Here is a 14,315-nt window from a genome sequence, read left to right as displayed (position 1 = left end):
AAACACGTGGACAGAGTGAAAATGTAGAGTTCTGAGATGCAATCGTACTTAACCTGCTATCAACCAAAATAGATTGTTCAACACCTAGACGGTTATGTATGAGCCTTATGGTAGCCACAAAGCAAAAACCCATAGTGGATACACAAAAGAAAATGAGAAGGAATCTCAGCATAACACTATAGAAAGTCATCAAACCACAAGAAAAGAGAGCAAGAGAAGAAGAAAGGGGCAGAGAGGAACTACGTAAACAGCCAGAAAAGAACAGCATTACAATGGGTACATACCTATCGATAATTACTTGAAATATCAATGGATACAGTTCTCCAATCAAAGGACAGAGAGAGCGGCTGAATTGATTAAAAAACCCAGAGAACACAAGACTCATCTATATGCTGCCTGTAAGAGACTCACTTCAGATGTTAAGGACACACAGAGACTGGAAGTGAAGGGAGGGAAAAAGAGGTTTCATGCAAATAGAACCCAAAGTAAATTAGGGGTACCTATACTGATATCAGACAAAATAGGCTTTAAAACAAAGACAACAAAAGACAATGATGGACACTACACATGATGATAGAGGGGTCAATCCACTAACAAGTTATGATATTTTAAAATATTTATACACCCAATGTGGAAGGACTGAAATACACAAAGCCGATACTAACAGGGGAGAAATTGACAGTGATACAATAATGGTAGGGGACTTTCAAACCCCATTTATATCAATGGATAGATCAAGCAGACAGAAAATTAATGTGGAAACATAGACCTTAAATTATACATTAGACCGAACAAATAGATATATAGAGAACATTCCATTCAAAAGCAGTGGGATACATTCTTCTCAAGTGCACGTGGAACGTCCTTCAGGACACATCACATGCTAGGCCACAAAACGAGCCTCCATCAATTGAAGAGTAAAATCATATCAAGCATCTTTTCTAACCACAATGGTATGAAACCAGAAGTCAATTACAAGAGAACTCGAAAAACTGCAAATACAACACGGACGAATCTGGGGACCATTATAACTGAAGGAAGCCAGACGTAGAAAGCCAATGCCATATGGTATCACGGATAAAGATTTAACACATATATATTATGTATATTATATATTATACCCTGCACTGGAATATTACCAAGCCATAAAAAAGAATAAAAATGTTCCGTTTGCACCAACACAGATGAGCCTAGAGGGTATTATGCTAAGTGAAATAAGTCAGACAGAGAAAGACAACTGTCATCTGATTTCCCTTATATGTGGAGTTAAAAAAAAATAAATGAGCAAACAAAACAAAAATACTGTGTGATTCCATTTACATGAAGCTCAAGAACAGATAATTTAGCGATTGTGAGAGAAGTCAAAACAGCGATTATCTCTTGGGGCACGGTGCTGGTTATTGATGGGGTTGTGGCATAAGAAACTTAGGTTGCTAGTAACGGTACATTTCAATCTGGACCGATGGGGGAAACAGAGGCAAGAAAAATGTTGAAATTAAATTTCCCTACAGCTTGCAGCCCACGGACAGACACCTGAGGCACGCAGAGTGTGACCTTCCTCAAGAAACTCATGACTGCCTTAGCGTTTACGTTTTGTTAAAAACTAAAGGTAACCTTATCTTGACAGCAGCAGGCTAAGATCCTGAAAGCCTTGCTTTCAAATTCCTTAGAAACTTCCTTTATCTCTACCCCCGACTCCCTCAACAAATCTAAAATAAATGATCAGCCCCCCTCACACTTGCCGGTGTAGCTCTTTCTGCCCACGGACCCTGGCCCCGTGCTGCAACAAAATCCCTTTTTTGCACCAAAAACTCAAGAATTCTTAGCCATTTGCTCACAAACCCCACTTCAAATTTCATCGTGGAGGGTGGTTACAGTTGTGTGCATATAAATGTGTGTTAAAAAGAGTACTGATCGGGGCACCTGGGTGGCTCAGTTGGTTAAGTTTCTGACTCTTGTTCACAGCTCAGGTCATGATCTCGGGGTTCGTGAATTGGGCTCTGTGCTGACAGTGCGGAGCCTGCTTGGGATTCTCTCTCTCTCTCTCTCTCTCCCTCTCTCTGCCTCTCCCCCGCTGGCGCTGTCTCTGTCTCTCTCAAAATAAATAAATAAGTTAAAAAAAAAAAAAAGGAAAGGGGTGCCAGCGTGGCTCAGTCGGTTGAGAGTCCAACTTCAGCTCGGCTCATGATCTCGAAGTTCCTGGGTTTGAGCCCTGTGTCAGGCTCTGGGCTGATAGCTCAGAACCTGGAGCCTGCTTTGGATTCTGTGTCTCCCTCTCTCTCTGCTCCTCTTTGGCTCATGCTCTCTCTCTGTCTCTCAAAAATAAATATATGTTAAGCATTTATTAAAAAGTAAAATATTAAAAAAATACTGCTCTATATAATTAAGATTTTTGCACTCACTGTAGAAGTGTTATACCTCAAAACAAAATAGTACTCCCCTAGAAATACAAATTATCTAGTGGAATATGATAAGAAGACATAGAAAAAAAGAATACACACCTAAAAAGATTTTAAAGAACTTTATTTTGGGAATAATTTCATATACAGAAAAGTTGCAACGATAATAGAGATTTCATATATTCCCATCCAGTTTTTCACATTGTTCGTATCGTATCTTACCATAATACATTTGCCAAGTCCAGTAAACAAATATTTGCACATTAAAACAAATGGGGGGAAAAATGAACTCAAAATGGATGAAAAATTTGAATGTAAGATCAGAAATCATAAAACTAGAAAAAAATATAGGTGATAAGTTCCTTGACAATATCATTTTGTCATTTCTGACTATAGAAGTAATGGCAACAAAAGCAAAAATAAACAAATGGGACCACATTAAACCAAAAAGCTTGTGCACAGTTAGATAAGAAGCCATCAAGCAAAATAAAAAAGGAACCTACTGAATGGGAAAAGATACTTGCAAATCATATATCTATGAAGGGGTTATTATCAAAATAGTTAAAGAACTCCTATTACTCAACAACAACAACAAAAACCCAAGCAATGTGGTTCAAAAGCAAGCAGAACAGAATATTCTATTCTGTGGGAACAGACCTTTTCCCACCGAAGCATACAGATGGCCAACAGGTGCATGGAAAGATGCTCAGCATCACATATCATTAAGGACATATGACTCAAGACTACAGTGAGCTGTCACCTCCCAATTGTCAAAACGGCTATTATCAAAAAGACAAAAAATAACAAGTGTTGGTTGGTAAAGATGTGAGATCATCACGTCATACGCACAAAACTAATGTCGTACCTCACTTTACCCTGCAATTAAAAAAAATTAGCTTTGATGTGTTCATTTCTGCATGGAAAGAAAACTCTGGCTCTGAAACATTAGACAAAGGTAGCACCTTTTGGACCAAAATTGCACAGCCATTTTGTAACTTTCTTTTTCCAGATTTTGTAACCCAGTTCAATCGCTTATACTTGAGATGATTTCTCTCAGGCATTTGTAAATTTTTATTCATTTTTTTTTACCCCATACCAACAAGTAGATCTTTCTGACCTCGGAGATCACACAGAGATTTTTGTTCCCCAGTTTTTCATGACTTGCTTGTCATCATCCTTCCCTATTTTCTACTTTCTTAAAATCCAAAGATACAATTCTGAAGGAAATTTCTCTGTGTGTAGAAATTGATGCACTGTGTCTACTTATTTGTTTCCATGAAATTTTGGAAGGCTCTTTCAAAACGGATGGGTTTGTGTTGTATGGAATCCTCTGGGTGATCGGGCCTAGGATATATGGTTTACTCTCATTTGGGGTATAGGCCTGCTCAGCAAAAGATTATTTTTTTTAAGATACCAAATAAATAATACTTTAATTTTGGAATACTCTCATTTTCCCCTGGAATATAACACTTGATCAAATAATTCAGTTATTATATCTTTTACAGTATACTGACATATTGCACTTAAACAAAACAAAACAAAACCTAACTGTAAACTCGAAGATACCGAATGAATCATGTTACCTATAAGTGCCAACAGTATTATTCTGTCATGCTGATTTCAACTACATTTCTTTAAAAAAAGGGGGGGGATGATATCAGCATTGATAACATAAAGGATTTCCGAATACACAAATGTAGGATTTCCATAACAATTCAAGAACTAAATGGGGCTCAACTCCAAGTACAAACGTTCACTTTCTATTCAAAACGACAGCATGCGTCTTGGACACATTTGTTGCTGCCAATAAATCCTACAGTCCATTCTCTAAAGCGTTTTTAAAAATCTAGGTTTGTCATAGTGTCTTTTGAGGGAAGAGGCAGGGTTAAGGGAAGCTAAGTGTTGTATGTGATTCCTCCAGTTCTCAAATTAGAGTGCTCGATTTCATCTAAAGTTTTTGGATACCCCTTGTGTGTTTCCATCATCTTGGAATTGCCTTTCAAAGTTTTATGTCTTCCTGTGATATTTTCATGGACTCAGTTTTAATTCTTGCAGAACATACATTTTAAGGATACACAGCATTTTAAGAAACCAAGATTATATCCAAACGTATTATAGAGCCACAGAATAAAGTGGTTTGGAACTAGAACAGTACAAGAAGAGAACAGCTCGAGGTACATAGATAAAACACAGTTAATAATTTGGGGGGAAAAGGCTTACTTTCTCTCCATTCTGCACATTTTCTCCCAATCTCCTTAAAGGCGCTTTGGGCAATATTTTTCAGAAGTTTACCAAAACAAGAGCAAAACTAATTTCCTTTTTATACAAAAATAAGTAGCAGGCTGTTCTGACATAGGAATTTTTCGGTTTTGTGTGTGTGTGTGTGTGTGTGTGTGTGTATGTGTGTGTGTGTGTTTTATTTTTGTTTGTTTTTTGGTGTTTTGTGGGGTTTTTTTGGTATTCTGTAAAAGTTCATTTGACAGTCTCTTTTTTTTTTTTTCAAACTCACAGTCCATTAAATTCTTTCCCTCCCTTCTTCTGGCAAACTTGTAACATCCCTTTTATATCCTTTAACAGTATTAAGCAAAGAAACCAGTCTACCTTTTTGCTCTCTCCGTTTCAGCCCCCTGCCCCATTCTTATTTTGACTTATTTTTTGAAGTGCCACGTACAGCTAGTTATTACTGCTGTAACTGTTACCTGACAGTAACATACCCTGGATGAGGGTTTTGATGGGGGTTTTACCTACCAGGTGGATGAAAAATAACTGCTCTATAACTGCGGAAGACACGGTGCGGAAGGAAGGGAGGCGAAGCAAAAGCTTTCCGAATCGCGTTGGTTGGTCGTTGTACTGGTTCCTAACGTATTGCTCCAGGGCGCACTGGGACTTCTCCTGCAAGCTTTCCACTTGCGCCGCGTCGGAGAGACCGCTGGCGTCTGAAGTGAACAGGACGATGGCCTTGAGGCAGCTGTACTCGGTGGGGTCGACTTGCAGAGCTTTGAGCTTCTCGGTTTGCTCTTGGAAGATCCGGACGTTGTCCATAAAGACAGCAACTTGGTCCGAAGACATGGGCGTGTTGTGTAAGCAGGTCGAGGCCAGGAACGAGACCACGTGGAGTGGCATGGAACACCGCGCCCAGTTCAGCATGAACAGCTCGCACCAGGTAAGGCGAAGCATGGCCACCTGGTCGCTGATTGGCAGGGCCGGGAAGAAGGGTATGTTCCGGGCCCATTCCACGGCGCCGAAGAGCATCCGCGCAGCCTGTTCGCAAATGTCCTCGAGGCTGAGGATGGTGTTGGGCGGTGTGAACTGGCAGCTTGACCAAGGCAAGGGGTTGGGCTCCGCGCTGAGGAGCAGAGAAACATACCCAGACAGGTTCGGATAGCAGTCGGAGGGTTGCCGGGTGGTCAGCGCAGATGGCCCGTGGGCTGGCTGGGTGGGCAGTCTCCTGTTGCTTTGCACTGCTTCTGGTTTCATACCGACGTCGAGGCACTTTCTGAAGCGGCAGTACTGGCACTGGTTGCGACGGTGCTGATTGACGCGACAGTCTCGGTTGGCTTGGCATCTGAAGCTCAGGTTCTTCGCCACGCTGCGCTTGAAGAAGCTCTTGCAGCCCTCGCACGTGAACTGGCCGTAGTGCTTGCCGCTTGCCTTGTCCCTGCACACCATGCACTTGATTTGCTGTTGCGGCAGCTGCAGTGGCGGCGGCGGCTGCGGTGGCGGCGGCGGCGGCGGCAGCGGTGGCGGCGGTGGTGGCGGCGGTGGCGGCGGCAGCGGCGGCGGCAGCGGCTGCTGTTGGTTACCGCCGTAGCCGTCAAAGCCACCCTGGTCGTCAGCCGCCATTTCGGTCAGCATGCTGGCTGGGCTCCCTTGTCTGGGCATCTGCGGCATATACATGGCCCAGGGCAGTGGGTTTGGCAGAGGTGGTACCTGTAAGACTAGGCTGTCCTGAAAGCCAGACATCTCATCCTGGGGTTCGAACTTCACGGGGACTCCTGAATCCATATCTGTGAAGGCCGCGTCCATATTTCCCGCTCACCCGTCTGTGGACGATGGCGGCTCCGGGTCTCTGGCGCCGGCGCACTGCCTTTTGTGTGTATGATTGTGCGACAGGAAGTAGGACGGCGCCCCCAGCAGGCAGGGCGCTGGTTGGTTGAGGTTGGTTAGTTTTTCCTTTTTTGTTTCTAGTTTTGCAAAGTTTTATCGGCCTCTCTGGGCCTGTGTATTTGTTTTATCTGTTTCCCTCGACTAAGTTCTATCGGTTTGGAGGGCTTCCCGCCACAGAGGGCGGGGTAGGTGCCGCGCGCGAGTGAGGGGAAGCCAAATATGGCGAGACACAGGGAGGCTTAGGGAGAACCGCAAGTGGATTGTCTGGCTTCAAGACAGAAATAGGAGCCCCGCCCCCCCCCCCCCCCCCCCCCCCCCCCCCCCCCCCCCCCCCCCCCCCCCCCCCCCCCCCCCCCCCCCCCCCCCCCCCCCCCCCTGCAAAAGAAAAGATCTCACTTGCGTTCACTCTCCCCCGCCCTCTCTGGTTCACTCCCAGTAAAAGATTATTACGGGTTTTTTAATTTGGGAAGCCTCTGTTGCCTGGAAGTGGGTCACTAGTACAAATGCACGCAGAAGACTATAATTCTTGGCCTGTGTTAACATTTGTAATTGCTTTCATCATTTCCATTCCCTATGGCTCGTAAGACTTTTTTTGTTTTGTTTTTTTTTTACCACAGTCACTTAATAAAATAAAAACCAGAATAAAGAAGCAACCCAGAGTCTTCAGCAATGATGGCATTCAGAGGAAACTTTTGTCACCAATAAAAGACAGTACAAAAACTCATTTTGAGGGCGAAGGCTAGGGAGAAATAAGCTGATACACTGTGCAAGGTGATTTCAGACCAACTAGGTGATTTCAGAACTTAAGAGAACTGTTGGGTTGAACCGTATGAATTTGCTAGTATTCAACTCTTTTGACTCGCAAAACATGTCAATTTCATATAGCTTATCCTAATATCAATCACTTCTTAGGGAACACATTTATGAGAAGCAGCACCATATAATACCTAAGGACTTTAGAATGTTATTGCTTGCAGGTAAATCCTACCTCTGTCACTTAAAATATGTGTGATTTTGGATAAACAATCGTATCACTCTGTGCCTCAGCTTTTTTATCTGCATGATATTTGGTTGTATTACTAAAGGCAGCAATTTAAGTATATGCTTTACTGTTTGTGTATAATTTTATTTCTTCCAGTTTGGGGTATTTACAAGCAATAATGCTGCAAATGATTCTTCTACACGTATGTTGGTGCTCAGTTGTAAGGCATTCTCTAGACTGTATACTCAACAGTGGAAGTTCTGGATTAGAGGGCACAAACTTAAAAAAAAAAAAAAGCTTATTTATTTTGAAAGAGAGGAGGGGGGAAGGGGCACAAGGAGAGAGAAAGATCCCAAGCCGGCTCCACACTGTCACACTGCAGAGCCTGGCACAGGGCTGGAACTCACAAACTGAGAGATCATCAGCTGAGCGGAAATCGAGAGTCTGACGTTTAACTGACTGAGCCGCCCAGGTGCCCCCCTATACTTTTCTAAGATTGCTATTAATGCTGTGCTATTTTTCAAGATAGTTTTATCCATTTACATTCATTCCCATCACAACTGTGTGAGTTCCTATTGCTCCACGTGTTTGCCAACACAAGTATACTCACAGTTTAAATTTTGCTCATCCAGTGACTACTGGTGCTTAATTGTGGTTTTAATTTCGCTGATTACTACTAAGTTCGAGCAGCACATACAGAAAGGTACTCCGACTCATTTGGACTTCTTTTGTGAAGTACCTCTTCAACTTTAGTTGCTTTTTGTCAACTGCACTGTTTGCTGTTTTTAAACTGATGCATGGCGCACTATGTTCCAAGAGTGTGATCCACTAAATGTATAGCTTGAGTTTTTTTGACCATTGCAAATCACTGTGTGCCCTGGCTTGTGGTTAGAATTGATCAAAAACAGGTTCCCTTCACCCCTCCACTCCAAGGCACTTTTCCTTACAAACTGCAGGGGTGAGAGTGTGGTTCAGGTTTGGGTCTGGTTTACCCTTCTGTCAGGGTATAGTTCTTTAGGAAGCCGACTTAAAATGAGGATGATCTGTTTGCATTCCTGTCTGCATACTTTCAAACTCCCTTGTTTAGCAAATTATCTATAGGGCAAAAGGTGCTTCAATCCTATATCGGGGTTCCGCCCCCAACTAAAATTTTGCCGACGTTATTCCTTACTATCTTGTCAGTTCTTTGATATGTACACACACACACACACACACACACACACACACACATCCATATATCCAATATACTTATTTGGTAGTGTTGTTCCAAAAAGCCCACTTTGCCATATTTCAGAAAACAGAACTCATTGCTGAATAAACCCCTAAAATCTTGTCCTGTGCCTAATGCCTCCAGTTCTCTTACAAATAAGTTGACATCTAACAACTGGAGAGATTTTCATTAAAGTGTAGAGTTATTTGAAATACTTGCTCGCCTTGGACTAAAACCATTCCCCAGTGGCCTTTCAGAGTAGCGGGGATGTGAGTCTGAACGAGCCCAGGGCCCCACTGTTCACGAGAAGCAGTTGTCACTTTGAGTTTCAAGGATTATTACTTAGAATATGAGGCCGTTTTAGAGATTTTATGCGTAAAACATCGATACCGTTCACAGGTGCCTAACTCTGCTTCCGATACGCAGGGCACAGAAGAATCCATATTCTGTGGTTCTAATGAGTGTAGGGAAGGGAGGAGAAAGATTTGTTCTACTGTCTGTATGTGTACACCCACCTTGGGATTTAGTTTCCCTTCCGAAAGCTTGAGAAAATTGCCTGTTTTATCTGCTTTCCAAGGTTCTTCAATGATAAACGGAAAGATTGTGCACAAATGAGTTAAATATTTAGGATATCAATTACAGTCTCCCACCCAAGATAACACATCTCTACAATTTTGCTCCCATTGTCCTTACTAGTTATCCACTGATACGAACCAGATTCAGGTCTAGGCACCCTTTATTACCCCTAAAGACCTGTGCAGACAACTGGAAAATGAGGCTGCAACCAGAGGCAATTTGTTCTTTTGCCAAAAGCCTTCTCAAATGGAGTCCCGGGGAGGTGGGTCAGTCCATGATTAAGGTTCAGGTGTAGGATTTATACACAAAACTTCTCATATTCTCTTTTGTCATTTGGCCCTATATATATTTTATTTTCCATTTCTTTTGTTTGTGCAGAGTCCCAAAAGATAGTAACAGAAAGAGAATCAGGATGAGCACTGGAGTCTTTAGCCTGGAGTTTAAGGTTTTTTCCACCTCTGACCTGGGACAGCAAAGATTCCTTACTACACAGCACAACCCCCCATCTAATCCCTAGAGGGTCAGTCACTGCCTCTTACATAGGACGCTTCATGGTAGCTCATAGGAGCTTTGTTTTCAAAATGACAGACACAAACTTTTTTCTTTTTTTTTCTTAATTTTTTTTTTTTTTTAATTTTGAGACAGAGGGAGACAGAGCGCGAGTGGGGGAGGGGCAGAGAGAGAGGGAGACACAGAACCTGAAACAGGCTCCAGGCTCCGAGCTGTCAGCACAGAGCCCGATGCGGGGCTCGAATCCATGAACCGTGAGATCATGACTTGAGCTGAAGTCAGACGCTTAACCAACTGAGCCACCCAGGCGCCCCAAACTTTTTTTCTTTAACATGGAAATGGCAACAAAAGCATATATGAATGGGAAAATGAAATATGTATGATTATTTCCCTCTCCATCAATATATATATATATATGAAATATGCATGATTATTTCCCTCTCCATCTGTCTATCTATCTATCTATCTATACACACACACACGAAGATGCTAATCAAATACTATTCACAAGGCTAGACAGTCATCGCATTTGTAAGCTGGCTTACGAGATATTGCATTCTTTTTTCTTGTTCTGTGATCTCATTCTACTATCCTATCTTTTTTGGGGACAGATGGTCAGAAGTTGGTGGCATGTGAAGTTAGACAGAATTTTCCTGGTCACTTCTTTTCAGGGCTTCCAAAATAACATTCTACTGGAATAAATTCCTCAGAGTAATTTCATTAATAATATTACAATATCACGTGCATACTAAATGCCAGGTGTTCCATACACATGACCACAGACCCTCGGTGCCATCTGTTAGATGCTCGTTTCTGTTTTACAGATGAAGACATTGTGATTCAGAAGTAATAAGTCATTTGTCCCAGGTGAGAAGATGGTAACATAAGGATTTAAATCCATGTTCGTCCGATACCAAAACCCATTTCCTATAGCACTATGACACCTCGAGAAATACCACCGAGATTTAGTGGCATTTCATGCTTATTGACATCTGCATTGACAGATGGACTGACGAGGCACCTCCGATACATTTCACTTGCAATGTTAAGAAGCCCCTTTGAAAAAGGAATGCGACTAATCCTTTCATCGACAGTACCACCCACAAATGGTGCAAACCTTTGTTGTCATGTAGACATAGGCATTCTCCCCTTCTGCATTTCATCTTATTTCCTGAAGGATGTTACAAAACCACTATTTGCCTCAAGGATTTTAATTAGAAATGGGTATCTCAGGGGCACCTGGGTGGCTCAGTCAGTTGAGTGTCTGACTCTTGATTTAGACTCTGGTCATGATCCCAGGGTCGTGGGGTTGAGCCCCACATCGGACTCCACTCTGAGCATGGAGCCTGCTTAAGATTCTCTCTCCCTCCCTCTGCCCCTCTCCCTGGCTTGCACACACGTGCTCTCTCTCTCTCTCTCTCTAAAATAAAATAAAAAGGAAAAAAAAAAAAGAAATAGATATCTCAGATCTCCATGAGTTACCTTTAGTCAGAGTCACTGAATTTAGCCGCTGCTGATTTTGAAATTTCTCTAGGAACTGGACAATAATTTAAAAAAAAACAAAAACCCACAGTAGCTTCAGATTCTGACTCTGACACTTTTGATATGATGTTGAATAATTATACTCCAAAGCCATTGCTTCCTTATCTGTAAAACAAGATCATACGATACACCCTGTAATGTTGTTATTGTGAGGCTCAGATGCCGTAATGTGTAAAGTGATTAGCAGAGTTCCTGGTACTATAGTAACAATAAAGAAACCTGAAGCTGCTATTTAAAAAAAAAGAAAAAAAATTCCCTAGGAATTGTTCAAGGCTGATGCTGAAAATCAGAAGTTTTACCTAGTGACACTACAATAGAAAATGCTAGCCTATGTAGCATTTATTTATTTGTTTGTGTTTGGTTTTGTTTTTTTTAGACTATGTGACATTGAAGTTATTCGAGTATTTTGTAAAAAGTGAGTAAGTTCCTGTGGGGCTAGGGCCCTGTTTATTCACCCCTGTATTCGTAATGCCAAGCACAAAGCCTAATACAGGGTGAACTTTCTTTCTTTCTTAAAATTTTTTTTTAGAAGTTTATTTATTAATTTTGAAAGGGAGTGCGAGCACAAGCGGGGGAGAGGCAGAGAGAGACTCACAAGTAATGGTCATTTTATTTTATTTATTTATTTATTTTTTTTTTAATTTTTTTTCAACGTTTATTTATTTTTGGGACAGAGAGAGACAGAGCATGAATGGTGGAGGGGCAGAGAGAGAGGGAGACACAGAATCGGAAACAGGCTCTGGGCTCTGAGCCATCGGCCCAGAGCCTGACGCAGGGCTCGAACTCACGGGCCGCGAGATTGTGACCTGGCTGAAGTTGGACGCTTAACTGACTGCGCCACCCAGGCGCCCCAATGGTCATTTTATTTAGGTATTAGTGCCGTTTTTTAACACAGCAGATAGTAATTGAGGTAAAATTTTTATCTATCTATCTAGACATCAATATATTAGTGTAACTATCAATATATATTTTGTCAATCTATTAGTAAAAATGTTATCAATATATTAGCTTTATCCGGATGTTTTTGCCATCATGTTTCTGTTCCATAGTATTTGTCATGACGTTTTACACTATATCTATTTTTCTTTCACAAGAACTAGCAAGAATTTAGATATCTCTGAAAGCTACATAATATAAGCAGTTGTATTTTTAATAAACTATTAGTGAAAAGATGCGATCCTGAATGTGTACGTGTAATTAAGTTGCATTTCTCTGTTTTTCCTCAATGTTGAGTTGGCTTTGAGTATATTTAGCAAGTATGAAGAAGACCATTTATGAAGCAGTTTGATAGCTGGGAAAATGTCACCTACTTTATCATGGTCATTTAAATATTGCTGCTGTAAGCTCTTTTTGCACTGGTTGACCATGGGGACATGTCCCTCCACTGTATTTCTGAACTATATATTATGTGTTCAATACATTGCATCATTAGCATGTAACCCCACGTTGTTCATTATCTTTATTTAAAATTTTCTTTTACTTTCTTTTATTTATTTTGAGAGAGAGAGAGAGAGAGAGAGAGAGAGAGAGAATCCCAAGCAGGCTCTGCACTGTCAGCTCAGAGCCCGATGCAGGACTCGAACTCACAAACCGTGAGATCATGATCTGAGCCAAAATCGGATGCTCAACTGATTGAGCCACCCAGGCGCCCCTGTTCATTATCTCTTTTTCCAAATTGTGCTTCCCACAGACACATACAAACACACACGTGTATAAGTATATTATAAACTCCCTTGTCGGTAGGGATTGGGATTAACACATTTGTATTTCCTGTGTTTTGTTTGTTCAGTGCTAAAAAACAGATATTGAATGTGTTTTATATTCACTGTGATTTAGCACTTGAGTTATAATAGTTTAATTGTGACCTTTATTTTCTTTGATCATTGTTAGATCAAAGATTGTTGGAACATCTCCATCCTGGTGGCTAACTGGTTGTTTCTGGACCCACAAGAGTTTCTTAGAGTGTTAAAGATAGTAGAGTTTGGTCACGGGGTTGAATGGGATGGAGTGGCTTCTGGGTAAAATAAGGTTTTAATTTCATTTAGATAGATATTTTAGGAAGGATGCAGAAAGATATTTTAGAAAGGATGCGGAAACCAAATCTGATAGCTATAAAATTAAATGTACAAAGTGAAAGACATTTTGAGAATTATTTGATTTATTTAATTAGTTAATAAAGGAAAATGTTTAATTTCAATCCCTGGATGAATTCTGTGGTTTCAGTTATCTGACTTGGCTGACTAAAAAATGCAGTGAATATGTAATCGCAGTTTTTGGAATGCACCTGCTGCTCAGCAGAAGTGATCTCTGACAGATCAGATCAATATCCCAAGATTGCATTGACAAACATAACCTTTATTGTTGAAAAGGAATATAATTCTGTTTGTTTCCATTTTGAGATGATTTAAGAACGTATGCTCCAATTTGACAAAGATTACTCCAGGATTTAACCTTTAGAAACTATATATGGCTATTTTCTTTTTTAAAAATGTTTATTTATTTTGAGAGGGAGAGAGACAGCACGAGCACAAGCAGGGGAGGGGCAGAGAGAGAGAGAGAGAGAGAGAGAATCCCAAGCAGGCTCCATGCTGCCAGCACAGAGCTGGATGCTGGGCTCGAACTCACGAACCATGAGATCGCAACCTGAGCTGAAGTTGGACACTTAACTGACTGAGCCACCCAGGTGCCCAAGCATATTTTTTTCAAGTCAACACATATGCATTTTTTTTTTCCTGCCAGATTTGTTAGGTATGAATAATAATACCTATAATGAAGGACTGCTCTGAGGTTTTGGTGAACAATCTAAGTAAAAATATTAAATTTGAGGAACTGCTATTATTTATATGACACAGCAAAGCAAACTGGAAAGAATATAGACTTTGAGGTTAGATCCACACTTCCTCATTGTACAACCTGGACTTAGGTTTCCTTATCTATAAAAGGTAAATAATAGTACCTACCTCATGTAGTTTTATTAGGTTAAGTCATA

General features: G+C 41.2%; 2 protein-coding genes across 2 annotated transcripts in view; both read right to left on the bottom strand.

Annotated features, from left to right (window-relative positions):
* The window catches only part of LOC122476972 (5-hydroxytryptamine receptor 2C), a 94,144-nt gene that overhangs the window by 39,070 nt on the left and 40,759 nt on the right, over window positions 1–14,315 (bottom strand). The gene's annotated exons all lie outside the window — the stretch shown is intronic.
* Window positions 2,507–6,766, bottom strand: LOC122476974 (COUP transcription factor 2-like). The gene is made up of 2 exons (XM_043569905.1): window positions 6,190–6,766; window positions 2,507–6,090 (listed from the first exon to the last, which is right to left on the bottom strand). The coding sequence occupies exons 1-2, from the start codon at window positions 6,423–6,425 to the stop codon at window positions 5,073–5,075; spliced, it is 1,254 nt and encodes a 417-aa protein (XP_043425840.1). The 5' UTR covers window positions 6,426–6,766; the 3' UTR covers window positions 2,507–5,072.

Source organism: Prionailurus bengalensis, chromosome X (genome assembly GCF_016509475.1).
Source record: "Prionailurus bengalensis isolate Pbe53 chromosome X, Fcat_Pben_1.1_paternal_pri, whole genome shotgun sequence".
Lineage (NCBI taxonomy): Eukaryota > Metazoa > Chordata > Mammalia > Carnivora > Felidae > Prionailurus > Prionailurus bengalensis.
Note: the sequence above shows the minus strand (reverse complement) of the source record. Positions and strands in the feature narration are given on the sequence as shown.

Coding starts and splice junctions, on each gene's coding strand:
- LOC122476974 (XM_043569905.1), bottom strand. CDS start 6,425: ATGGACGCGGCCTTCACAGATATGGATTCAGGAGTCCCCGTGAAGTTC. Junction 6,091..6,189: donor TACGGCGGTAACCAACAGCA/GCCGCTGCCGCC, acceptor GCCACTGCAGCT/GCCGCAACAGCAAATCAAGT.